Source organism: Neopelma chrysocephalum, unplaced genomic scaffold (assembly GCF_003984885.1).
Source record: "Neopelma chrysocephalum unplaced genomic scaffold, ASM398488v2 Primary Assembly neopelma1_116, whole genome shotgun sequence".
Taxonomy (NCBI): domain Eukaryota; kingdom Metazoa; phylum Chordata; class Aves; order Passeriformes; family Pipridae; genus Neopelma; species Neopelma chrysocephalum.
Window position 1 is genome coordinate 934,597 of NW_020897778.1, and position 27,415 is coordinate 962,011.

At 45.9% G+C, this 27,415-nt stretch overlaps 2 protein-coding genes across 4 annotated transcripts; both read right to left on the minus strand.

Annotated features, from left to right (window-relative positions):
• Positions 1–576: 576 nt before the first annotated feature.
• Positions 577–7,848, minus strand: YWHAH (tyrosine 3-monooxygenase/tryptophan 5-monooxygenase activation protein eta). The gene is made up of 2 exons (XM_027696827.1): positions 7,501–7,848; positions 577–2,001 (listed from the first exon to the last, which is right to left on the minus strand). Exons 1-2 carry the CDS (start codon positions 7,585–7,587, stop codon positions 1,345–1,347), a joined length of 744 nt encoding a protein of 247 aa, XP_027552628.1. The 5' UTR covers positions 7,588–7,848; the 3' UTR covers positions 577–1,344.
• On the minus strand, positions 2,008–27,291 carry ANHX (anomalous homeobox). Of its 3 annotated transcripts, XR_003536416.1 has the most exons (12): positions 26,471–27,291; positions 25,679–25,946; positions 24,927–25,051; positions 24,589–24,712; positions 23,569–23,731; positions 22,957–23,089; positions 22,401–22,702; positions 21,566–21,713; positions 18,081–18,168; positions 16,053–16,167; positions 9,929–9,995; positions 2,008–2,485 (listed from the first exon to the last, which is right to left on the minus strand). XR_003536416.1 is itself a non-coding variant. In XM_027696817.1 (10 exons), the coding sequence occupies exons 2-10, from the start codon at positions 25,931–25,933 to the stop codon at positions 16,075–16,077; spliced, it is 1,431 nt and encodes a 476-aa protein (XP_027552618.1). In that variant the 5' UTR covers positions 25,934–25,946; positions 26,471–27,291; the 3' UTR covers positions 15,190–16,074. The 3 variants fall into 3 exon arrangements, 2 of the variants coding, with proteins under 2 accessions (XP_027552618.1, XP_027552619.1); XM_027696817.1 differs by lacking the exons at positions 2,008–2,485; positions 9,929–9,995 and having other exon boundaries at positions 15,190–16,167; XM_027696818.1 differs by lacking the exons at positions 2,008–2,485; positions 9,929–9,995; positions 21,566–21,713 and having other exon boundaries at positions 15,190–16,167.
• Positions 27,292–27,415: the final 124 nt, after the last annotated feature.

The window sequence follows — 27,415 nt, forward strand, 5'->3', positions numbered from 1 at the left end:
CAGCTAACTTTTCCTGCTTCTGGGACATAACATTCCAGAAGCATGTACAGCACCAACAAATGTACATGTACACTAACTGTTGGGAGAAAGCAAAAACAACAGGTAAGTTTGTGGACTAGACTTAAGTTAGCTAAAAACAGAAAGGCAGTCTTTAGGAACAAGTATTGCTTCTGTTTGAAGCAGGTAAATATGAAATAATTACTGGGATATTCACATGTGAAGCTGATTTGGTGGCTGCATTCAGAGAAAGTTTAGAGGTTACAGTGGACAGAAGCAAACACAAGTCTCTACACTGATATAAGTCATGTGCTTTACAACTCTTCAGCTCCTGAGTGGAATTGCATTACAACTGCTCTAGTGAGCAAACAACTAAACACACCTCCTCTGGAAGCTCCACTGTGGGTGCCTGTGAGTTCTGTGATTTTGGTTTTTTCTTCTTTCATTGTACTGTTTGTGTTGTGTTTGTTTAGCAAGTGTCAACTTCTCATTCAACTTGTGATTAAATATGTTTTAACCCATCAGTGATGTGTTGGGTAAATCTGTCTCCACTCTGAACAAACGACAGGACAGCTCATGTAGAGATAACATCCCTGAAGCAGCATTTTATTTTATTCACTTAATTCCAAAACATTTAATTTAGAAGTCTGGCATCTCAGTCATCCATCTTAACATGGGCAAATATTGACATACAGTTGTCAGAATACACAGACAACTAAACAGCCAAAGAGTTTACAAAAAATAAATTCATGATTCTTCAAAACAACTGCAAAAGGTTACAAGTATCAAAACTCTTAGGTAGATGCACTGCATTAAAAGAAACTGTGCACATAAGTTAGAGGCAAAAAAACCAAATTGCTACTGAAACCTCACATTTCAAACAGTTTATTGTAAACTGATGAACAGAGCTGTCATTTCACATCAGCTTAACTGTTTTCATTGACTGAAAAAAATTTGGGGTGGCTAATTTACTTTGCATGCACAAAATGTACTGCTTAACAGAACTGTCAGCTCATTTCAAATGGAAAGAATTTAACTGGAATCTAGTTATCTTCAATCACCTTCCATTATTCTTTCCCATATTTTCCAATCAACAGGCAAACTAAAAATGCCTCTCTCTGCACTGCTCAAGTGCAACTAAGATAAATAGGGCCAATAAACCAATCAATCCATCAATGCCCATGAAGACTCATCTGAAACTGCTTCTTGATAAAGTGAACAGCAGATCTGAACAGCTGTACAATACAGATATGCTTAGCACTAGATATTTAGTGTGACTGTGGCAAGGAAATATTGGTGATGATGGGGATGGCCAAGTGGATGAAAGAGGGATCAGAGGAAAGCTTTTTAATTATTGCCCTCTCCTGCTTCTTCATCTTGCTGGTCACTCGTCCAGAGAGTGAGGTTATCTCGAAGTAACTGCATGATGAGAGTGGAGTCCTTGTAGGAATCCTCATTTAGTGTGTCCAGCTCTGCTATGGCATCATCAAAGGCTTGTTTGGCTAAAAGGCAGGCCTGCTCAGGGGCATTCTGGATTTCGTAGTAGAACACAGAGAAGTTGAGTGCCAGCCCAAGCCTAATTGGGTGAGTGGGCTGCATGTGCTCTTTGCTGATTTCAAAAGCCTCTTTGTAGGCAGCTTCTGAGGCTTCCACGACACTGTTCTTCTTCTCTCCAGCAGCAACTTCTGCCAAATAGCGGTAGTAATCCCCCTTCATTTTCAGGTAAAACACCTTGCTCTCATACTGGAAGTCATTGCAGTTCTTGATCAAGTATTTATCTAGGAGAGCCAAAACATCATTGCAGACTGTCTCCAGCTCCTTTTCTATCTTCTCCCTATAGGCTTTAACCTTCTCCAGCTTCTTCTCATTCCCATCTGCCATGGTCTTCTGCTCTATGCTGCTGATGACGCGCCAGGAAGATCGTCTGGCTCCGACTACGTTCTTGTAGGCTACAGACAGCAGGTTTCTATCCTCATTTGAGAGGGGCTCATTCAGCTCAGTCACCTGTAAACACAGACAAAGAGCAAATTTAAAGGGTTTGCCTTAAGAGAAAAGCATGCAAACTTCCTTAAATACTTTAATCATGAAGTGCAAGATTCAAAATTTCTTCTAGATCCCAAAATTTCTTCAAGACAGGAGTAATTTTGTAATATCGAAAGTTTAAACCCACTTCTGCAGTCAAGAGTGAAACCCCCCCAGTTCTGATGTAATAGAAGGGGCATTTAGAAGCAAAGAACATTCAATGAATACAAGTGAGTGAGGCTTGTGTAACAGACAAGCACTAAGAGAGGAGGGCTCGGGTTTTTTAGGAAGTCTGCTATAATTACACAGACTACACATATAGTGATGAATTGAACTGTACCTACAATGTCAGCTATTTGACTCTGAACACAGCACCCACACTGGCAACTGGTGCAATTCTTGCATTTCTTTCCCCTGCTGCTCTTTCATTCGACAGCAGAGGTGGAAGCGCTGCAGTCGATAAGCTCTGCACAGTACAAAGGAATTAGTGTTCCATAGTATCTTTGAGACATTTAGTGAGCAATTATCAGTGTAATACAAAAATTATCCTGATTTCTGCTAACTGGTGGCTCCAGACAAATTCCAGGGATAGGACATGAAAGAAACTGCATAGAAACAGAACAGGAAATCAGGAAAGAAGCCACGATCAACTCCGAAGTGCTACTACAAAAAGCTGGGATAAAAGGATAATACTTCTAATACTGTCTATTTAGGCCTATTTCACTTGCTGTGTTAATTTAGGGAATAAAATCTATCACACAGTCACTTGAAACTGTTCTACTCTTTCAAATTTATAAACATGAAATTAAATTCAAAAGAATTAGGATTAAAAACTCCCCTACTTTAAGCATATTGCATTAAAAGCAGTCACTTAGAATTCTAAGGGTATGTGCTTTGGTGTGAAAGTAAACTTGTCCTTGCTCAGACACTGCTAAAATAATTAATTCTTTAAAAATGTGCATATTTACACTGTTTGACAGGTACCAGAGTGTTCTTAACCAAATACTTACACACTACAAATAATCAAGTCACAAATATTTATACTATTCTGAGACTGCTGGTGTAGCCAGTGAACCATTCAAAAATGTGAATATTTCCAGATCTACAAAAATACTTCATGAATTGTAACTGTTAGAGTAAGAGAGAGCTTACTTTCAAATTTAGGTTTGGTTCTTAAAATATAAGTTAATTAGCTTTATCTCCAAAATGCCTTTTCCCCACAGCTCAGGACCCTGAACTCCCACAAGACACCGCTCTGCTCATCCTAATGCAATTAGAGACAATCTACAGGGGCTGAACTGCACAGGAATCAACTCCAATGACATCTTAATAACCTTCCTCACGGCTCCCAATCAATATTCCCCCAACAGTCCTTCCCTCAGCAATCTCTGCTATGACTCACCTGTATCATCTACTCTAGTAAAGATATTAACAGTTCCTTTGCAGCTTAGTGACAAAACCATGGGAGCATAATAAAGGAATCCTGACTACAACCCTGGAATTCCTACCCCCACATGCTAAGGAGTGTCGGTGCTGTGTGAGCTCAGAAATGTCTTCGTGTGTGATCCCACACGGGTCATACACCAAACTGAGCTGCTTCCACATGGAAAACAGACCCAAAGGAACGTTCCCGAGTGATCCCCGATGCACTGTGGGACTGCCCAGCAGAGCCTGACCCGGGGCAGTTGACTGTGATTACACTTGTTTTGTCAGCCAGAGCATGTCAGTCACAGCCTGAGCCAGTTCTGAGCAAGATGCTGCAAAAATGACTGTACTTGAGCCAGCAGAAAGTCAGGCTTAATTATTAAAACTCTCCTGATACAACGTTACAGAGTCCATAATTTTGGAACAAATAAAAACCAGACTAATGAATTTAAACCAGACCAGTTTCTTGCATCATGTGACTTCAGTGTCTTGCAGCAAGCAGCAGCTCTACAGCTACATTTACTGTATAGAACCACAGGGAGGAAGCATCTCCCAGCAGAGGAGGACATTGCTTACATTACAGGCATCTCAGTCCCCTCTCCTACACACACACTTCATTAATCCCAAACCAGACACTCAGTAATTTGTACTAAAAATACAGAACATCCCAAACTTTTAAGTCCATTTATATACACAGTTGAAGCCTACATAATAAACTAGAACCTCAAGCTGTTTTGTTTAAAAACCTTTAGATCAGCCCAAGACTTAACTTTATTTCATGTTGTGTATTATTTCACACACAACTAATTTTAAAACTCTGCATCTCACAGAACTCAGATCCACCTTACCAGTTCTGAAGAGTGACTTTTTACCCACTATGTAGCTATATTAGAAAAGCAACATAAATTAACAGAGGTCCTAAGCACTACATATTAGGATTAATACTGTCTGGAATACTAAGGGTTTATACAGGTAAAATGTTTCATCATTGCTGGAATTATCTAAACCCAGAGTTTTAAATTCAATTCTGTATTCTCAGGATGCTGGAGCATTTCTTGCATCAACTGAGAACCTTTCACACACACACCAAAAGCATCTTTCTCCAGTGTGTTGAGAAGCAATTCCATACCTACCATGTAATGTTTATTTGAAATAGCTGGAATCCTGGAGCAGCATTTAATGCAATGGGAATGCCACACCCCTTGGAATAATGCCATTTAGTAGAGGTACATTTACATATGACTGCATTTTCTATTAAAATAGTTTTGGCTTGGAAAAAGTAAATTAAACTAATTAATTTGTAAGGGCAAACTGTTTCATTTTACTCTCCTGTCTACAGCCAAAATACTAGGATTCTTCAAAAAAAATAAGCTTAACAGCAACAAAAGTTTGTATCAACCAGTAAATTCGTTTTTTAAGCTGCCACTTCTACTTGGTCTGGCCTTTTTTTTAAAATAAGGAATTGATGAGATTGAAAAAGAAATGTTTCTCCAGCTTTATACTGACAGATGAAATGGCAGCCTTGTCACAATATTTTTCTTCAGAGGCAGTCTCAAAAATCAGGCAAATGCATTTTCCCTAAAATAGTCTTTGTTACTTACTGTTTCTATCAGGCTGTTGGCTATACTGTGTATTCTAAAAGTGTGGTAACACGTATGTAAAACTGAAATTAATTGTTCAGATTTCAATGTACACTGAAAGCACACTACTTTCATACAGCACCTTTAAAAAGTGTAATATATGTTACATTCAGAGATTTAAATAAACATATAATAGAAGTTTTTCAAATCAAGATATCCTGCACCGAGAATAGATATCCGAGTTGGAATACCCATTTCCTTCCTGCTGGAGGAAGTCTAACCTCTCTGGATTGCAAGATTACTTGAATATTATTCTATAGGGATAAAAAGCTCCTTTAATTATCTCTCACTTACAACCACTGAAAAAGAAGTATGAGCTGTGTGAGGACAGAGAGCCCCCAGGGCACTTCAAAGGAGCTTATGCTCAGACCTACAAAATAACTCCAAGCACTGAAGAGTTTTGGAAATGGTCATGTTGGAGTGAACACCTGTGAAAGCCCAGTAACCCACAGATGTGGCCTTACAGACATGCAACAGCATATGAACAGCCTAAAGTAAGGGAACTGTTGCCTTTTAAATTCAGATTTACTTTTTGTATTTCAAAAGTATCTATAACGTGTTTTAAGACTCAGCTCCCAACTACAGAAGCTCAGCAGGACACAACTTGTTTGAGAGTAGCAGTGGCGTTACAGAGAATATTTTGACTCCAGCTGAATGAAAATTTGCACAGTAATTGGGACAGTTTAAAGATAACTGGCCATGAACACTAGTTGTAAGTCCTTTATTGACATACTTCCTGAAGCACAGAAACTGTATTCTGATGGTTTCACGTATGCCCAGTGTGCCAGACATGGACTGTAGTTCAGTAGTACTTGGGGAAATAAAAAGCTCTCTACTAACTACAGCTACAAACAGTCTTCTAGAGCAGCAGATTTTAGTGGTTCCTCTGCTTCATTTTTTAGAATTACCAAGTGAAAGATATGAGATAAAGCTGTTACTAGTACATTACGTGTATCCTGAATTCTAGCAACACAATTAAAATACAACTTCCTTTAACATCTAGTGCCTCTGATATTGAGATACTCAGAAGTATCACTGCTTTAGAACCAGACTGGTTGTAGTATTCATTATAAAATAACAGCAAAAGTGAACAAGAGCAGCAAAATAAGTGTCGTTTTACTGCCCTTATTTAATGGAGGTGACATACACATTCTTACAACAAAAACGTGGGCTCCATTTGAAGCTGCTCCTTCAAAATAAAATCATCTCGTGCCTTTGAACAGCAGCACTCTCAAGGGAAACAGTTGCTCTAGGGGCCTTTGGTGTTCACAGAGGACAGGTCAGCAAGAACAAACCAACTGTAATCTGATACAGCAAAGACACTGCTAAGCATTCACTGGCACTAACATTACCCATAAAATTCAGATCGTGTGAATACTTTGCTTTCAAAAAAGGGACTAGACATAGTAAGTTTGATCATTCTGCAATTTTATTATACAGGCAGGTCAGTACAAGTAACTTTCATTGCTTGGTTCTGAAAGGAGCAGATTTGCAAATATAACTTATTGTTTAAACATGTCAGTATTCAACAGGGTACGGAATGCACTGAGAAATTGTTACCCTATAAAGGAGAGGCAAAAAGGCAACGTTAAAGCTTGGGACACGCTCTTGGAGCATAGGGGAGCTTTCACACCCAGATGCAGGTACCACCTTTGAGTCAGAGCACTGATGTTTGTGGGTGAGTCCTCTGTTTGTGTTTTTTATTACGAGGCAAAAGAAATATCTAGAAAAGGAAGGGGCTCCTCTTCGTGTGCCGTGTCGCCAGACAGCTCCCGCAGCAGAGCCCATCCCACCCGGCCAGCACCCCCCAAACGCTGGGTGTGCCCAGAGAGGGAGATGCACCCCAAGGTCAAACACACCACCCCAGCAGGGGGAAGGGGTGGGCGAGGACGGGCCCCCTCTGGAGCAGGTCAGAGAAGGAATGCACGGCGTTCCCGCCGCTCGAGGGGCGGGCGCCATTCAAACGGCTGCACTGCGAGCCCGATTGGCGCGGTGGGGAGAGAGAGGAGGGCATGGGGACAGCCACACCCCCGGGGCAGGGACGGCCGGGGAGCGGGAGGGCTGCGAGACCGCCCGTACGAGGGAATGGAAGGAACGAGGGGGGAAGGAAACATTTTAAAAGGGTGATCTAGGTCCGGTTTGGACGGGCTACTGTTTGTCTCGTCTCTGCCAAAGGCAGGTAGTACCGGGCGCCGCCCCACACGGCGGCGAGGTGTCCCGGCGGGACGGTCTGGCTCCTGCTCCCGCCCTCCTTTCTTCACTACGACGGGTGGGACCTGGCGGCTCGCATCCTCCCCGGACCCGACCCCGCCTCGGTCCAGCCCGCACTTCCTTTCCCTCCCTCCCCCGCCACTACCCCCCTACACACTCCTCCCCGAGTACGCCGCACGGCCGCCACGCTACCGGCCCCACTCACCGACTTCATGGCCGAGGCCATGTCATCGTATCTCTCCGCCTGTTCGGCCAGGCGGGCTCGCTGCAGCAGCTGCTCTCGGTCCCCCATGGCCGCTTCCGTGGTGGCTGCCGGGCTGGGCTCTGCGCGCCCCTCAAAGAGAGCGGAAGGGGGTCGGGCTGTGCGGAAGCGCGCGGGTGGCGGGCGCAGGGACCGCAGCGGAGCGGCTCTCCGGGCTGTGCTGTGCCGGGCTGTGCTGTGCCGGGCTGTGCCGCCCTGGCCGCCGCTCGCTCCCTCCCTCGCCGCCGGCCGCGCTCCCGGACCGCGCTCGGCGTGTGCTGGTCGGCGCCTCGCGCTGCTGCCGCCGCCCGCGCCTGCGCGCCGGGAAGGCAACGAGGGGGCGGAGCCGCGGCTGCTGCAGGGGAGGGGAGGGGGCGCCGCTCCCCAGCGCTCTATTTCTAGGTGACGTCACTTGCTATAAATAGCCATCGCGGGGCGCCGGCCGCGGGACGCGCGTGCGCGCTGCGAGTGCTGCATTTTCCTGCTGCAAAGGTGGAGGTGGGCGGGGGGCGCGGGCACTGCGGGACGGGACCGGACCGGGCCGGACAGTCCAGACACAGGGGCTCGGACACACAAACCCCCCCCTCTGCACCGCCTCCGGCACGGGCACTGCTGCCCCGGCCCGCGGGGCCGCTGGTGACCGCGCTCCGCGCTCACGTGTGCGCCCCTGCCCAGCGCCATGGCTGCTTTGTGCGACCACGGCCGGCCCGCGCCAGCCTTGGCCTGCAGCAGTGACACGGCTGTGCCTCCTCCCGGGAAAATAAGTGTATCTCGCGTCCCAGCTGCCTTGAAACAGCCCTAGTTGGGGGGGTGGTACCACGGAGCAATTCTGCTACCTTGCCTAAGAGATGCGGCTGAATTCAATTTTACTACGTACTACGTGTAATAGTCGGGCTCCTCTTACATAAATTGATACACTATCAGCCTTACATAAAAATCATCAAAAAGTAGGCACCTCACACAAACGACACAGCTGCTGCTGGTGCCCAGAAACACCGGCAGCCACGTTACTCCTCTCTTACAATAAATCGTGGATTAACTTTATTCAACCCAGGGCCAGCGTTTAAGCCTCCCTGCACCGCCGCGCGTACGGGGAGCTGCGGTACCGCGGAGTGAGGGATCTGCTCACCCGAGCACCGTTCCGCACCAGAGCCGCTGCCCAGAGCACCTGTAGCAGTGTGAGCTCACATCTGTCCTCACCCCCAAAGACAAGGAAAGCAGATCCATTAGCACACCCCGGGGGCAGGGACAAGGCTGCTCTCACTCATCCCTCTGCTCTCCCCTACCCTCAGTGCTCTTGCACTGTTGCAAATGAGTAAATCCAGTCCCTTGTGTCAGCCAAAAGTTTCGGACTTAACTCTAATGCTGCTGGCTTTTGTGCATTAAGCCCTAATGCCATTTAAAATAAATGTGACAGTTCTGAAAGGGGCTAGATGAATATTGCTGATTTTTTAAAGGACATAAATAAATATTATGACAAATAAGAATAAACAGTAATTATACTTAATGAAGCACAAAAGATAAAAATTACATCCAGCAAGTTATAAACTGATTGCCAGAACATTCTGGAAACAGCCCTTTGCAGCAGTGTGAAGCACACACTGTGTGTGCATCCCAGCAAGCCAAAGGGTGCTTTTCCATAACGGGATTCTAATTTCACTGCTTCTAAGAGAAACAGTGTTCTAACGGAGCAGATCCTAAGTATCACTCTAATTCATTGTCATCATTATTGCACAACCTGTATGGATTTTACCTAAGAATAACCTTTTAGCTGTGGAGTGTAAGGACATGATCTTGAAAAGGTATCATTCAATGTAAAACACACAGATTTTAATGTATCTGACAGTTAGGCAAGAACAGTGAGAGATGGGCCAATCCTCCATTCTCCAGCTAGGAACCTTTGCAGCTGTAATAACTTCTCAGTAGAGATTAGTCAGTCTGCAAAGCATTCCAGCAGCTCTGAAAATGTGGAGGGTTTACCAGGAGCTTTCTAGTCTTGAACAGCAGCTTCAGACTCCCCAGGGAAATGGATTACAAAGTATTTTTAAAACCAGTTATTCACCCACTGAAGCAATCTGCATTAATCTGCCAAATATATGTGGATATATCTACACATGCACAAAATATTATCATTAAATGCTGTTGGTTTCCTTAATTGAGAATTCTATATAACAACTATTTCTCAGCCTAAGGCATCTCAAAACTTCTTCACCTTGAATCCAGGAGGTGATGTGTAACCTCATTGCTCTAAAACCAGATACATGTCTAAATTCAACAGTTGTAAGGAAAAGTGCTAAAATAACACAACCTTGTATGCAGCATTTCCATAGTGTGACTGTAACCTGAAGAAAGTGAAGAGATTGCATTGCACATACAAGGTTTGGGAGAGTACCTATATTCTCCTGCGTGTACAGTGCCTACTGCTCTGGATCTTCATCCATAATAGTGGCTCCACAAATCTACAAGGGTACAATAAACAGAAATTAGAGCTCATGCAATGAGTTTTATAATCTGCTACAATATTTATAAGATGAGTTACAATGTCTTAAAAACAAAAATGGAAAGGAAATGGAAAAATCAGTAAGCCTCTTTAGTAGAGTGCTGAATGGGGTACAAGCAGTGCCTGACTGTGGTTCCCCTGCCGAGCTCAGACACCAGGCATTACAAATGACATTACAGAGCTCCGTGATTCCCATCAAAGCTCGGGAATACTGCTCTCATGAGGCAGGACTGAGAGTTGTCAGCAGTGACCACACCCAGCAAGAATTTGTAGATGGAGAAACTTATGGCACTGAAAATTGCACTGTGACCTAAGGCAGTGGCTCTGCTCCACAGGCATATCTGATTATTGGACAGCACCCATGTTCCACAAATAGCTCCCTCTGAAATGCCATTCCAGTTCACTGCTCACTCACACAGGGGCACTAGGGACACCACAGCAGTCTCAGAGGGTGTCTCCCCGGTGCTGATGTTTAGCTGTGGGGACACTGGTGAAGAGGCTACAGGACAAGGAAACTACCCTGTGCCATTCCCAGCCCTTCCCCAGGGCAGAAAGCCTCCCCTTTGGTTGTCCTGGTAGCACTGAGGGAGCACACACATTTTGTGGCACTCTTCCTGAGACTCATGGAACTATAGCAGTGGTGCTACAAAGTCCCTGCCACTAACATCCTCCTGATCCTTGGAGCAGATGATCTTCCCTCTCTTTTCTGGAGCAAGGAAATGTTTTATTTAGGGAACTGTTAAATGATGAAAGTCTTGGGGACAAGATACTGAAAAACAGAGAGAGAACAGAAGAAACCACCCACTGATGGGGGAGGTTAACCAGCTTCCACATCACAGCAAACGAAGTAGAGACGACCATAGTAGAGAAAGAGGGACAAAGAGTTTGCGAACATCTGATCTTGGAAACACTTGTGACTGGCACTTACACAGGGCATGATGCTCAGATAGTGCTGTAAGGACAGATTCTCCCCCAGGCTTAGGACTATCTGTAATTTTTATTGTTAAAATCCTGGCAGCACATTCCCCCGGTACAGTGAGATAAGTGTGCATCAGGAGGATAGGTGTTGTCACCAATGACAAGATCAGAGCACGAGATAGCAGTGGGTGTAGCTGAAGTGTGATGATTCTTTCCCAAACCACAAGGGACTATAATTTCAGTGACATATTTCTAGCCAAACCATACGCCACAGTTTAACGAGCAACAGAACCCTCTAGGCTGTCACAGTGTGTGTGAAAATAGCCTATTTGTCATATTTCAATTTTATATTAATTTTGAATCACTATCCCAGAACCTCTGTCATAATGCAAAGGTAAATCCTAGAATGAAGAGAGAAAGCTGACACTGCCAGAGTGCTGCTCAGCAGCAGAGTTCATGCCATGAGTTGTGGGGAAGTACACTGTGTATCCATTCACTAAAAGGGGAAGACCCTTAAAACAGAAGGTCAGGGACTTGTAGAAAACCTGCGAAGCTCTTGCCCTCTCATGGGAAAGGGCAGGTCTGTACACATGAGCCTATTTGGGATCACTGCAGTATTTTTCATATCATTGAGCATTCACACACAGTAGCCTTTTGCATGTCCAAAATCCTGTGCAGATATGAGTTGATAAATCCCCAGAACTCTCTGGCAAAATGAACTATTTTCAAGCGCCTGCTCATTTCAGAGTCCACTGAGGAAGCAGCACTATGTCTGAATAAAAGATTATGGCAGTTTTTCCTTGCCAGAATGATTCAGGGATATGCACAGGAGGTTGTCAAGCATGCTCAGTTGGGGGGGTTCTTTAAGTGGCGAGGACAAGGTAGCTAATTGAAAGCAGCTTTAACCCCTCATGAGCTGCTTCAGACCACAGTTTGCTAGTCCTGCCCAGAGAGAAGAATGTGGTTTTACTCTTTATGTAATGAAGGGAAAGTAACCAGAATTCACAAACTCCAACAGGAAAACATGAACAAGCCTGCTTATCAGCAGCTGCCACCAGAGCACCATTTTGAAAAGAGGCTCTACAGGTAAGAGAAAAAAAACCCAACCTCTGCTGAACAAATACTGAAAGTAAAAAAACAAAATGAACACCAAAAAAATCAATCCCACTAAATCCCAGGGTTTTTCCAAAAGTCCTGAGCATTTGCAGGCCGCAGATAAGATCAGAATTCAGATGTCCATCATTTTAAGAACCACTCCAAAGACACCTCATGCTGGGCATACACAATTAAGGACTCAGCATCAACAGCCACCTTTACAAAATAAACCCAGATCTATCTTAACAAATGAATTTTTACTGCTCTTCAACCTTTACCAAAGTGGATTAGTTTGACATAGAACTGGATTAAATCCCACTGAAAATGATTGATCTGAAACAATGACCTTTCACTGCAGAACATAACATCAAAGACTTTGGGGATAAGACTGGTGAAGTGCAGAGATAAAACAAAATGCCTTTGCCAACATTTTCAAAAGTGGCCTCTTATTCTGGGTGCCCTACTTGAGTCACTATGTAAGTGCTCGTTTCCTCTGAAAATGAGGCCCCAAGCAAGGTGAGCCAGGCATCCAGAACAGGAGACTGCCTGGAAACACTGGCCTTGAAGCTTTATCTCCCAGCATTTCTCCTGAGTGGGCCATGGATACACCCATTCAGTGACTGTGACAGCAGAACTGCCAGTGGGACTATAGGCAGGGAAAGCTGCTGCTCATGTCATGCTGGGATTAGTTCAGGGAAGTTTTTCATGGCAGCTGCCATGCAGGTCCTCCACACCACCACTTGTACACCCCACTTCCAGCACAGAACCACTGACAGGCAACAGCTCAGTCTCTGGCCTTGCCAGGCTTAGGGCTGTCTGCTGAACTGCCAAGAGAAAGCTGCCTCTGGCAGCAATGTGGAAAACATGGATACCTGACTACTGGGAAAGTGTCCCCCTCGCCTCAGGGAGAGCCAAGTAACAGAACTTCTGAAAGTCCTCCTAGATTTCCATTCCCTTTCTGTGACCCATCAACACGTATAGGCACTGTTCTTTGGGCCCTTATATGCATTTTAGGATAAAAATGGCTTTTTTTTTTTTGTATCTAGGGCAAGCTCCTTCCTTTGCTAGGCCATGCCATGTGGAGGAGGAGGAATGACAACAGCAGGTACAGCACATTCAGCTCAGGGCAGGTCAGCCACGTGCTCAGAGTGCTTCCAAGTACAGCTCCAAGGAAGAACAGCATAAACACAGAGCTTGTTCCAAATGGTAGGTCAGGGAAAGCAGAACATGACAGGGATGCAAATCACACCTAGAAAACCAGAACGAGGTAAGGCACAAACTGAACAATTCAAATGCTACCCCAGTGTGAACACAATGGAAAGAACTCCACTGGGCTCTCCTGCAAAGACTAACTCCACCCAGCAGCACAGGCAGAAGACAACAGCAGCACTGGCATTCAGCAGAGATTCACTTGTTCTCTTCCTCCACTGCATGGCCAGGCAGCCCCTCTCTTCTGGCTCAGGGATGGGGAAGCACAGCCCACCTCTGAGCTCTGCTCACCTGTAACTCAGCGTGGTCAAATCCTGTGAGATCACCTGCTTGCAAATTCCTGTCCAAATGCAATTAGCTCCTCAAAAGTGTTTTGTGCAGGTTCAATATCCAGGTGACATGAGACAATAGTGGGCCAGAACATACTGTACTTTAACCACTTGACTTTACATCTCTTAAAGAGAAATACTTTTAATTTGCTCAATTTCATATATCAAGCTTTGAATTGTCTAACAAATTTACGGAAAAGTAATAAGTTATTTCACCTGGGAAATGACCTAGAAAATTCAGTTGTCCTCCAGAGGACAACTGTGCCAAATTTGGAAATGAAATTCATTAAGCGTGAGAGAAAAGGCTTTAATTTGGCTTTAGCTGAAAATCCTTTTTCAGATTTAAATTTGGAAGAGACTTGTTGTTGTAGCACTCCTGAGAAATTCTGCTGAACTGAGCGTCTTCTTTTTAACTAAAAAGTCAAAACAATGATGTTCTTGAACTATTAAAAAAACTTACAAGGCTTTAGGACACTGGTATTGTTAAGGTGGTAGAACAAAGGTCATTTATATCCAAACTCAAAGTACCTGCATTGCCTAGCATGGCTTATTAGAAAATAATCTATTTAGAATGATAGGTACCTAAAATTTCTATACACACAATGTTAATCTTATTCTTTTCCCTGACAGGGAACTGCACTAAATATTTGAAAGGAACTGAAAATACATCTTATTGTAAGATAGGCATTGTTCCTCTTCAATACATCTTCAACAGTAGGGAAGTGCTATCACCCACATGTATCACATACCACTGACTAAGTAAATCATAGTAATCGTAGTGACATGTCATACCAGTAGGCGTGAAAAATAAAGTACCTTATTTGGGATCTCGGACAACAGTCTATCAAGAATCCAGTGTGAATTTTGCTATGGGGCCGCTGCTTCTGTGTGCAGCCGCGTCCCTGACTGTCTCCTGCCTCCTGTCCACCTCAGGTCGCAGAAACGACAGTGCCAACGCCTGGAGAACAGGTTTTCACGCGGCGTGGCCGTGACGGCGGCACCTGTGCCCGCGGTGCCCGCGATGGCGGTGCCCGAGCGCCGCCCGCCCCTCAGGGCTCCCGGTGCCCCCTCAGCCCCGGCCCCCCCAGCCCCGCGCGCGCCCCGCTCGCGCCCCGCTGTTGCTATGGCTCGGCGGGAGGCGGCGACCAATCAGGGCGCGGCAGGATATATCTGTCGCTGTTGCTACGGTCCCGCGGGCCAATGGCGAGGCGGCAGGGGCAGCCCGCGGGCCAATGGAGAGGCGGCAGCGAGCGGCGGGAACGGCCCCGAGCGGAGGAGGGCGGGCGGTGGTGGCGCGGGGCTGTGAGGGCGGGGCGGGCCCGTCCCTCACCGGGGGCTGGGAGGGCCGTACAAACCCGGTCCCGCAGTTGAAGGCAATAAACAGTAACATGTGCGAGACCCTTCCAAGCACCACTGCTCCGAGCCCAGAACCCCAGACAGTTAGAAATGGGCATTCCGAGTGAGAGCCACCAAAATAAGGGAGGCATCAGGGTCTCAACACGCACAAGCGTTCCCAGGGCAGCTGGTGCTGGGTTTTAATACATAATTGTCATGTGACATTTATCACTTCATACCCCTACCTTGAAAAAGGAACCCTGGAGAAACAGTAATCGACAACCTTTATTTGCTAACTTTGTAACAAAAGGTAAGGGAAACATCTCCTCCGTGTATCTCCAGGCTGGAGGTTTGGCAAAGATGACCCCTTCTCCAATACAGATTTAAACCCCCACAGTAACACTGCAAAAAATACCCAAAAAGGGAAAATGGGAAAATACCCATAAGACCACTCCCTATGACTTGCAGGATTAGCTTTAAACCTGCACCAAGAGCTTGCCTTGCTACTTCTTGGTATTAAACACCAAAACCATGGTATGCCCTCCCCCAGTCCTGCCAGAGCTTTAGCGCTGAAAATTCTGCCATGCTCCGGTTTGTGTCATCTGTGGCACTACGGAACATGGAACCCTCCAGAAGTTACACCCTGCAGTACAACAGGAATGCAGGGATAAGAAACAGCAGTATTTTACCAGCACTTAGCTGAGACCTTGTTTTCCAGAACCGAGAAAAAGTTATCCAATATCCACTGTAAGGCAATATAACTAAATTTTACTCCTTTAAAGCAGAGGAGCTTAATTTACCTTCATGATGCAGTGAAGGACTCTGATCTCACCAGTGCTATGGGTAATCCATGTAAGTGCCACAGAACAAGTGCCTTGGTAATTTTAGCATCTACACTACAGCTTCAGACTGCTCCAGTAAAAACCTACAGTTCACAATGTTTCTTCTATCCTTTGCAAAATTCTTAATAAAACTGTAAGTAAATCAAACTTCATAACCATTTGAAAACGCCTCCATCCTTCTCCCTCACTCTTATTCATCCCCTTGTCAAACTCCTGATTCATTTATAAAAAAACACAAGAGGAAAAAATAGGCAGCAATGGGGTGTTTCCTGGGGAAGCGCAGCCCACCCGGAGTGTCTCTGCAGGCAGGTCACATCTGTCCCCTGGCAGAGAATTCAAAGAGCAGGCAGGCTGCCCAGAACGTGTCGCTGCTTAATGGGTCACCAGCTGGATTCTCCAGGACCTGAAAGACACGGGAAGGAATCAAAACCTCACTATATGATTTCTGACACAGTTGCTTATGGTGGGAGAGCTCCTTTGGGCAGCCAGACAGCAGCACAAGGTGTGTGATGGGAGGGAATGTCAGTGCTGAGGGCTCTGTGCATGGAGGGATAAAGGCCTTGTTCCCCTCTAAGCTCAGGTAGAGTGATCCATCTGTGCAGGACATGGTGTAACAGTGACAAGTACAATCAGTGCACAATCCAACTCTCAGTAATTCAGAGCAGAGCAATTCCCTTCCCTTTGCCCCAAGGCATTGGCTCCTGTAAAAGCCAGTAACTGACAGAAGGTAAGACCAGGATGAAATAATAAAGGGAGCGATCACCTGAACAAGGGTGCTCTGCTCAGGAAGGGAAAGAAATGTCTCCAAAATGAATTAAATTTTTGGTTTTTTAGCTTTTGTTTTACTCTCATTTTGGTTCTGATGGTATGCACGACCTACAAAAAGCAAATCGAGTCATGTGTGGACAAAAGGAAGTGTCCATCTGCACCCCTGTGGTTCAGACATAGGAAACAAAGATCTGCACATCCCTGCCACAAGCCCAGAGCCATTTGATTCAGCAAGAAGCAAAGTGCCCAGGAAGTCTGTAGAATGCTGTAAAATCATTTACCCATTCAAGCTCTTCCTTTTCCTAGTGCACTCATTAAAATATGCAAAAATTGCTCTTCTGAATTCCTGAACTGAGCAACTATTACAAAGATTTGAAGATGTCCCCTTTGACATCTGCAGCATCACTGGGTCTCTTGCTCCCCAGCCCACGTTGCACTGAGTGTCATGTTTCTACACCACTGCAAAATCAGTGCAGGAATGCAGAACAGCAAGATGAAAACTACCTACAGAGACTGCATGCTCTGGAAATCTTAGAAAAGGCTCATTCATTATTAATGCCCAAAGCTTTCCTTCTCGTCTGGCTTACATTATGGCTGGTAAAAAGGCCACTTTCCAAGATACAGATCTTTATATTGATGCTTTCAGAGGCTCAAAAGAGGTTCTGTTACTGCCCTCAGAGCTGCAGCCACTTCCCATAATGAGGCCAGCAGATATGGGCTCCTGCTTTTCATAATCTCTTTCAAAAAGGTTTTCTCCAGCAGTTTACACTGCAAGGGAAATAGCAATGGATGCTGATTGTTAGACCAACACACGTGGAGCCAAAAAATAGCTAAATGTACACCTTAGAGAGGGCTTTCTTGGGCCCTATTTTTAGGAAACATTTAATTCAGATATGTGCCCCCATCCCTCTGAAAGCACCAGATGTCCAACTTCTATTCTCTACTGCCTTAAAACCACTCTCAGAAGGCATGCAGACTGCATCCACAGCATGGAAGTAACTTCTTTTATCCTGCCCTACAATCACACTGCCCTGTATACTGCTATCAGCCATCTCAGAACAGTGCAAAATCCCCTTTCCTCAACAATAACACAGGCCTGGAAATGAAAATTACATGAAACATTTTAAGAGGTCTGAGAGAGCAGAATCAGATTGTGCAGAACCCCTCAGAGGGGAGGACCCTCAAGCAGCCATCATTCCACAGTGCCAGGTGAGCCCTCCATGACTCCAAATTTAAATGACACTTTGGATCTGCACAGGTTCCTTTGGCCACCACTTCAGTGACACATTTAATAAAATTAGTGTCTGATAAACAATTCAAGTGGGAAAAAGAAAAACGACAAAACCACCACTCCTCATCCAGTATCTGCTGGATGCTACCCAGGGAATGCCCAGCTTGCTCTGAACTGGATACCGACAGGTATGCTTAGATCAAACATGTTTCATATTAAATATGATAGGAGATTTCACATCTCCTGTGATAGAGCTGCAGGGGATAGTGTGTACAGGGCTGAGCTCCTTTCCCTGAGCATTAGGTGTGTTCTCTTACCTGGCTTTGTCCCAAGGCTTGGCTTTCCTCCATGCAGGGTGCAGAAACAGGTGGGCACTGAGGCTTGTCAAACACAGTCTGACAGGAACTGCAAAAAAACCCATACACAAGTGCATTTGTATTTATGCTCTACTTGCCACTTTCTGTAATACTTTCCAGCAGGACAAGAGGGGCTTGTTGGAAAGACTATTAATTTAGTAGAGTTCTGCTAAGTTGTCTCCACATCTGCCCCATTTCTCCAGATTGTTATGGCCTGAGAATACAGATTCTGCAGTGGGATGACAGGCCTGACCAGGAGCAGTATCAGGGAATGACATCTCAATTTGCAACTTTCCTTCTGCCCCCAAAATGCTCTCCATAATCAAGGAGGTATCTACCAAAAAGTCTCTCTCCTGGAACATATTATAAAAACAGAGATCTTAAAAGAGTCAAAACAGATAAATATGTGGCTTTAGACATAGCCACAACATTGGCTATGATACTACTACAGCTTTTCAAGGCCACCAGTGGAGTCTGAGGACCAGATCCCCATCCCCACTCCCCTGGGGGCTCTGCCAGCCCCTCAAGAGATCAGTCCGCGGGCACTGGGTCAAGTAGCAGACACTGGGTACTTAAAAATTTGATGTTCTTTCCCATCATCACCAACTCTAAGGTATTTCTAATGCAACAACACTGCCCATACCACCACCTGGAATAGCCCAGGGCATGAGTGTCCATACAGGCCCAGATAAGAGGTGCCCACTAGTAGAGCATAGGAAAAAAGGAGAACCAACAGTGCAGGTGTCAAACTGCCCTCCCTCACAATGCCCCCCAGGCTGCAGCCATCAGGGAACTCCTCTGCTGGAGCTGCTTTCAGGCAGTCACATTTCCTAATGACAAATGATCCAACTCCCTCTCCCACTCCCCACCCCCACCAGGAATGTCTCATCCCTTTTCGCAGCCCACTTACACCGACAGGCACAGCGCCCTTAGCAACCAGTCCTGCATTCAGTTACACAACTGCCACAAAGTAGCCCCTGTTTGTGGGTTCGGGAAGTGCTGCCTGACAGTGTCAGGGTGCTGGGTTATCCAGAGGGAAAGCCTAACAGCAGGAGGATTCCTGGCACTCTGAGCTGGGATCCCAAAAACCCAGGCAGAAGCTGCGAGCTGCCACAGCCATCCCAGCACTGACATTTTCTAGATCAATATGCTGGCTCAGAAATGCAGAAAGCCTTGCCCCACAGAGCTCAGCGTGCTTTTCTGTTTGAAATGGGAGCACGAGGGTTCCACTCTGCATGAACCATTAGCTGGGCTACGTTCCACCTGGCCTGACTTGCAGAATGAACAAGATGTACCACCACTCCCTGTAAAGGTGAGCATCTGTTTGGTGTCCCACAGGGACTTCCAGTCCACTAGCTGGATCAAAGTTTCCTCTCAGGCAGCAGAAGCAGATGGAGACAGTCAGCTCCCAGCCTGGTTCCCTCTCACACTCCCACCTCACAGCCCTGTAGATCAGAAGAGGTTTGGATGCAGCCCAAGTGCGTAGGACTGGCTGTAAAAAGCCCATGAAAGAAACCAACAGGAGTTGTTCTAATAAGCTTTCAGGCCAAGTCCTTTCCAGGTGAGCACCTTTAAAAATGAGACAAGCAGATGAAGGGTCCTTTGGCTGACTTGTAGCTCTATCCCTGCACTCAGGAAGCAGGGAGTCACAGGTGCTGGCAGGGCATAACACTGAGTCTACTCCAGATGGGTGACCTTGGCTAAATAATTTCCTTCTCTGTGCACTACTCTCATGTGTAAAGCTGGGATAACTTCACTGCCCTGTCTTTGCAGGACAGCAACACTCATTTGACTCTTCCAGTTTGAGCTGTTGCTCAGAGCCCCCAGATGAGTGATGCTCATGGCAACATGACTGCTCAGGAGGACTCTGGTGACACAATACTCTGGTCCAATCAGTAACTCTGTGAGAGTGCTCTGGCTGATAACACAGGTGATCCTCACTCACTGCCACTCACTGAGCAGTGATCTTACCCAAGATCACCCACACAAGGCCTCCTGGCTCCCTAGAGAGCAAAATGAAATTGCTGAAGCTGCAGCCTGAGCACCACTCACTTCTAAAAAAGATTGATGTTCCATAGCATTCATGGTATTTTGGGGAGTTCAAGGTTCTGGGGGGAACTGGACCAGGGCACTGAACAGGGTTTACAAATAAGAGTTCAAATAATATATCCTCACCAAAAGGTGCCAGTGAAGCAGCAAGTCCCACCCCTGACAGGAATACGTGTGGATTCCTGGCACAACTGACATATCCAACAAGGAGACATCCACCATAGATTTCTTCTACTGGCAGCACATATTTTAAAAATAAACATGAGCTCACTCCAGAGTCAGAACATGCAATTTTAAATCCAGCCAAAATATTGCCAGCAAGCCTTGCTGATCTTTCATGATCTTTAGCCACTGTTTAAAACTGCAAATCCTAAAACACAGACTGAGTTTTACAATGCCCAGACCTGGGTTCTCCCCAGCAATTCAGAGCAGTCTGACACGACTGTGAACAAGGCACAAAGCCAACTGGGAAACAGGGGTAAAAGGCAGAAATGTTTTTAGCAGGGAACGGGGGCCAAAACCTCACTGATCTTTACCTCCAGTGAATCACTGCCTTCTCTTGTTGCTTGAAAAGTCACAGAGCTTTCTGTACCTCTGCTTTCTCCTCTATAAAGTGGGAATAAAGCTCCTTCTACCTGCTTTTTTGCCATATTAACAGTGTAGTGCTATAGCACAAATGCTGGACAATGTCAACAGATGGGCTGTGAAATGGGGCTGCTGCTCCTGCTCAGTCTTGCAGATCAGTAAAGTGAAGGAAGCTCATAATATCTCTTTGGCAGTGTTTATTTTTATGTAACTTGATGCAAGTTGCATAACATATGGAAAATGGCACGAATTTTTGTTGTTTTGCATTCTCTGAATTTATCTTAAGTTCCAGAGAAAATCTGAATTCTGAAACACTTGTTACAGGTGGAAAAGAGAAAGACAGAACAGTGCCTGTCTTTCTGTCTTCCAATTTGGAAAGCTTGCACTATGGAATAATCTTGTCATGGGGTTGTGAAGCTACAAAAACTATTTTAGGATTAAGTACAGGCCCTACCAACCCAGCCCACAGAATCAGCTCTCACTGGATCAGTATAGGTTATGATTTTCTGCCAAAAACAAGCAAATAGCTCAGAAGCTGAACCTGCTTTAAAAAGAGGGGTTCATGTCTTTTCTGATTAAGCTGGTTCCAAATCCCCTTTGTGCCACACACACATATACATACACTTACATATTTCCAGTGCACAGATATAAATACCTGCAAAATAGGATGGACACAAGGAGAATCAGGCCCTGGGAATGAGATGCATCTATACTCTTTCTGCAACCCTCTTCAAGAGCGTCTCAAAAGAGGGCTACACCCACAGCATTGTTATTCCTGCCTTTAAGCAGCCCTGTGCTTTCCCTCCCTTTACCTGTGGGGAATAGATTCCAGGGTCCCTAGCTGTCCTTCTCTAAGGATGAAGCTTTCAACCTCTAAATCTGACTGCTGAATGATTCTTCCTGGACTGCCTTCAATAGAGCCACCTTGAGGGACTCTGCTCAAGGGAACTCTGATACCTGCTGAAATAAATGCTTGTATTAAACATAAGTACTTAGACAGATAACATGACCCAGCTATTCCTTCTCTCCTTGCTCCACGTTCACCAGAGGCTGGAGGAATGGCACTCACAACCCTTTCTGTTCTGTACACCTACAGCAAAAGCAGGTGGACATTCCTTATGTATCCTATCAAGGCTATTCTGAAGAACAGGAGGAAGAAAAGAGATGGTTGGAATGCTGAACAAGACTGGACAGGAAGGAGACAACGAGGAAGAGATAAAGAATAGCAGGAAGGAGAAAGGAAAGGGAGAATGTGTGCCTGAAGAGCACCATGTCACAGTTAAGAAGTTCCCAGCCTCTTCTCAAGCAATCTCTTAAGGATGACTGGCATTAAAAATGGACACAGGGAGCAGACAACACCTGGAGGGACTCTTCCAGTGGAAACACTAAAAGGAATCCACTACTATCTTATGGAAGCAATTACAGTTTAAGCAAAAGAGTAGGTAAGAATGTCTGTTTCAATACCTTAAATTAACAGCTTTTTCTCATTGAACTACTATAGAGGCAGAACTCCAAAGCTCAAAATAAGCCCCGCTCCCATTTGTCACGACATTGGAAAGCCACTAAAGTGAGCAAGAGTGTTTACAACAAAGGGAAGAGAAGCTGGGAAACTCTTAAGGTCAACAATCTGGGTGCAGTTTTACTAACCTTCTATATCTGGGGTCCACACAGAGCCAGAGACTCCTCTGGTGCTGCAAGGGCTCTGCCACATGGCCAGGTGATCATCCAGGATGGGAAAGGGCCTGTAAGAGCACAGGACCAAGCTCCCCAGATGGGGGCTGGCCCCAGCACTGCTCACTGCTGCTCTGGGTTGCAGCACAGCAGGGCTAAAGCAGGGTCCTGGTTCCAGCACAGCCTCGGTGCAGAAAGGTACAGGTTGTTCAGTGTTGGGAGTGGAGAACAAAGCCGTGCTTGTTCCTGCCTCATACACCTCAGTGCTCTGCATAAAGCTGTAATGACGGAGAAAATAAATCAGCCAGACACACTGCTTTGCCAAGAGGGGACCCCCAGCTAAACCTTTGAATCCTGCCCTCCACAGCTGGGAGATCAACTGCTCTGACTGGGCACGGACCATGTCCATCTGTGGTGTCAAGGCTCCTAAGTGATGTCCCCTGGGAACTGACATGAAACTCAGTTGCACAAATATGTTTAAAGGTTGCTTTGTCTCTGAACTGTCACTTATAAAGTGTTTTTCATACATCACCTGGATTCCAGCATCTCTAAATACGTTCCTCTGGGAGGCTTATCCAGATCTGCAGCTGACTGCTCCCACCCTGGCTCACAGGGTGCGAGGGTTATCTCCATTTGCTCAGAACCAGCGCCTGCATGAGATCCACCTGAAAGGTGCAGGCCAGGCAGGTGAGAGAACACTAATGGTTATTCCAAAAGGCAATGAAACAAGTCTAATTTGCCAAATACAGCAAGACCCCCCTGTTCCCTGTGACTGAAGTTTGGTTAAGATTCTGTGGAGGGGCATGGAAATAGGGGGTTTTCCTGGAGTACTGCCCTGATCCCAGAATCTGTGAGCTAAAACCTGCTGCCTCCCATGTATTTGCTTTCATTTGGTGCCCCTTCTGAGCCAGGCATCTCTTTTCACCTGTCCCTGCACAGGCCTTATGAGTGTCTGTTCCTATGGACTCACAGCCTCTGCCCAAACAACGAGGGACTCCACTAAAGCAGAGTCCTCCAGCGCTCACTTGATCCATCAGCGTATAGATGCTGTTCTCAACAAGCAATTTCTTCCCTTCCTGAGGGAGTTTCAAATTGATTTTCAGCTTTCTGGACCACATCCTAAGCCCATTAGAAAAACACAAACCTGCAGTCTGCTCCTCCTTTGCGTGGGAAGTCCAAGCCCTCTCAGGACAGGAGATGTGGAGCTGTTCCGTAGGAAGGACGCAGGATTTTCGACGTCGCCGATAATTCGCAAACCAATTATAGATCTGAGCTGGCTGCAGGTTCGTGTCCCGAGCCAATGTCTCCTGCAAACCCAGGTGTAGAGAGAAATGAAGGGGAAAAGAATAAACCACTTCCACATAATCAGGCTTTTCCCTTCAGTAGCAAAAGCAGTCCAGCAAGAGCTTTCAAACCCAGAGACGTTTACTCACTAGGTCTCCAAGAAGTCTCTGTGGATCCAATTGAGGAGCCCAATTTATAAACTCAGAGTTGACAGAAAACACACATTCCACCCTGCACCCCCGGACAATTTGTTTGCTAAAGGAAACCACATACTGCTATTATATTGCTCACCAAATAATGCCCTCACTAGAGCATAATCACCCCCCAGAATAACACCTTCACAGAGGCAGACTCCAAAGTCTGAAGCCCTCACCAATCAACCAGGATTATTGAATTAATTCACACATCACTTCCATTACAAATCTGTCCCTGTCCAAAGAAGGTAGATCCATGCACACATCAACACAGCCTGTTACGTTTTCAAATGCTGTGAATTTGATGTGATAAGTCAGCACAAAATACGTCCTGGTGAACAAAGTGCAATTTTCCACAGGCTGTAACTCAGTCCAGTCAGACAGAACTATTTATCACTATAGAGCTCTTCTGAGTGACGGCTGTTTCACTGCCTGTGCTCAATCACTACAAAATTAGAACTGTTAAAAACCCAGAGAGGAATTTATTGCCCTCAACTTCTTGTCCACAGCAAGAGAAACTACTTAGCATGAACCTGATGATTTTTTTAGAGAAACCTTTAGGTAAAGATTAAATACAAGGAATCCCAGCCCCAGTGAGGCTTCTGAAAACACCAGTTCCAGATTTCTGATCACAGAGTCCTGCTTTCTGTGACAAGGAGACTTGACTGTAAGTAACATATCCCTACCCGCTGTTTCTTGTCTGGCTTTGCTGTCACCTCTGCAGCAAACCTGTGCAGGTGCTGCCGTACTTCTTCTGGATGGTTTCTAGTCTTCAAACCTTCAGGACAAAGGGAAGTAGGTGGAGGATTCCTGTACACAGGAGAAAACAGGATTAAAAAGGACCCCAAAGAGCGTCATCGACACGGGAATTTTCTCACATTGCCACAAGTGATCAAAACACCAAGAGAAAAAACAGCTCCAAGAACCAGTATCTTGACATGCAAAACCAGTCTCTGCATCTGTAGCCCCTACCTCTGCTAACTACAGCAGAGAAAAAAGTGTTGGTCCCCCCATGATGCAGTACCTCTTCCTGCAACGGAATTTCTGCAGTGGTGTCAGAAAATCCCTGTGGTGTCTCTCCATAACCCTCCGGTAGTGAACCTCATGCCAAAGTTGCACCAGTTCTTCCTTCTCTTCTGCCTTGCAGTGCTAAAACAAAACAGTGTATAAACAAACCTTTCCCGGGAGTCAGTCAGATTTCCTATAAAAGAGAAAACCTGCAACAACAGAAATTTACTCAGAGATTCCAACTGCTTTGACAAAGCTGGTACGACCTGAGCATATGGCTCCTGTACCTTCTCTAATGTACACAGGGAGTTGCCTGCTTAATTCCTTCTTTTCCCCTGGTGAAAAGGGCTAGATGACCAGATCAAGAGGCCAAAATCCCTCACCATGAGTGGCACCATCCAGCCTTCCCCATATATTCCCACCCTGACAAGCATTCTAATCTTGGGCTTCCCAAGACGTTTATGTCCTGAGTCCTAAGATTGTGAAAAACTCCAAGAACCACCGCACTAAAGAACAAAAATCCTGCTACAGCCAACCCCATAATCACCTAATTACCTTCTTCCCCTTGGCTGATGAATACTGCCTGTAGCAAAGGCTTTATCCTGGGTTTCAGGTCAACCAATGCACACATATCACCTTCCACTGCCTTCTGCCAGCTGGAAACACTCCACATGCTGCAGTTTGGGTCCCTCTGCACTAACAGCTCTAACTACTGTTTTTCCAATACTGCTTTTTGTCTCCATGAAGAACCAAAGAACACATCCCTACCTCCAGGAGGCTGCAGGCTGTGTCATGCTGCCCATTACGGATGTGAACGAACACGCAAGCCCGGACAATGTGGATGTTAGTGAGAAAATACATCTTGTGTTTGCATCCCATCATGGCCCCAACCAGCTTCTCCAGACTAGGGGATGAGCTCTGGAGGTCCTGGCAAAGCTCTCCTGCTAGATCCAGCAGCTTGGAGGGTGGGGGATCCTTGTTTTTATTCCTATTTAACATGGCCATGAACTGCTTCATCCTCATGTCCTGTTGGAAGCTTTTTCCATGAAATGCACAAAGTTGTGGTTAGATAAAAACTATCATCTCCTATTTTTAGCTTCTATGGAATGTCTTTTTTTTTTTAAAGGAAAGAAATTCACTGTGCTATTAAAAGCAGCCCGATGACCTTAAAATGCTTTAAATAAAACTAGGCCTAAAGCAGCCCTGAAAAAGCTAAAGCCACACCAAGTTTGCAGGTGAAAAAATTGAGCTCAGAAAGACACATTAAACTTGCCCCAAAACTCCGAGACTGACTCTAAGCTTTACATCCACATCTTAAAGGTTAAAACTACTCGAACAGAGTAGTTCGGTGAAATTCAGGTGAAACTAATTAGTTTTTCTCCAAAACGGCGCTTTGTCAGGCCGGGGCAGTCGCAGTTACTGCAAAGTGTAAGCAATCGTCGGGGCTGGTTTTTACCCTTTTTCCTGGGAAAAGGGAGCCGGCGCGGTACCCTTGGGGACACCCCACCCTTGGGCCAACTCCATCCCCGCCGGACAAGAGCGGGAAAAGCTGTTAAATACCTGCGAAGTGGAGGAGCAGGGACGCGCTGCAGCCCGGTCCGGGCCCTCGTCCTCCGGGGTCAGGTGAGGAGCCGCCGCTCGTTCCCCGCCCAGGCGGGGCTCCAGCGCTGCCCCACACCCCGACCCCGCCCCGGGAGTCCTCAGACCAAGCACCCACCGCGTGCACGGCGCCGTTCATGGTACAGGGGGGGAGAGTAGATGGCAGCGAGTTGCTTTCATAGTAGAGAGCAATTTTTAAGTCGTTAATGGGGCTCAGACACGCACTGATGATTTTGACACACTTAACTGAATGAAGAGGCACGAGGCTCAAACCCACCTTTTGTGGGTGGGTGCCGTCTCAAAACAGATGAGTCATCCAGGCGCCTTTTGGGGGATAAAAAATGAAGCAGCTACGATTTTCCCTGAATCAGGTCTGAACACCATTGTGAAGGTGTCAGCCCTCCCCTGTCTCCAGTTTCTCGAGGACAGGTAACAAAAGGAACCATCTCACAGCAGGAGCCAGCAGCCCCCACGCTCAGCACGGCTGGGTTGTGAACTCACCCTAAATCTGCACTTAAATAACCAGCTCGTGCCGAGGCCCTGAGCCACGTGGGAGCTTTCTGTGCAAAGACAAAGGCTACATACTTGAGCACAGGCACCTTCTTTTCGCTGCATGCAGACACATTCTAAAAATCTGCTCATTATTCTCAGCAGTATTTTGTGTTCAGTGGCCCTTGATTTCTCCTTAGACTTTGGTGCTGGCCTTGCAGGACAGTAACTGGCTTCTTGCTCCTGCTGTGTGCCACTGTTCTAGATCCAGAGCTGGAGACAAAGTCCTGGATGCTTAAAAGACAAAGCCCCAGCACTGAACGTGGAGCTGGGCACAGGAAGCAGTACTTCCTCTTGGCAATTGTTGTCTTTCACTCACCGATTCTGTACTGCTGTCTGTGGAGTTACAACAAAACA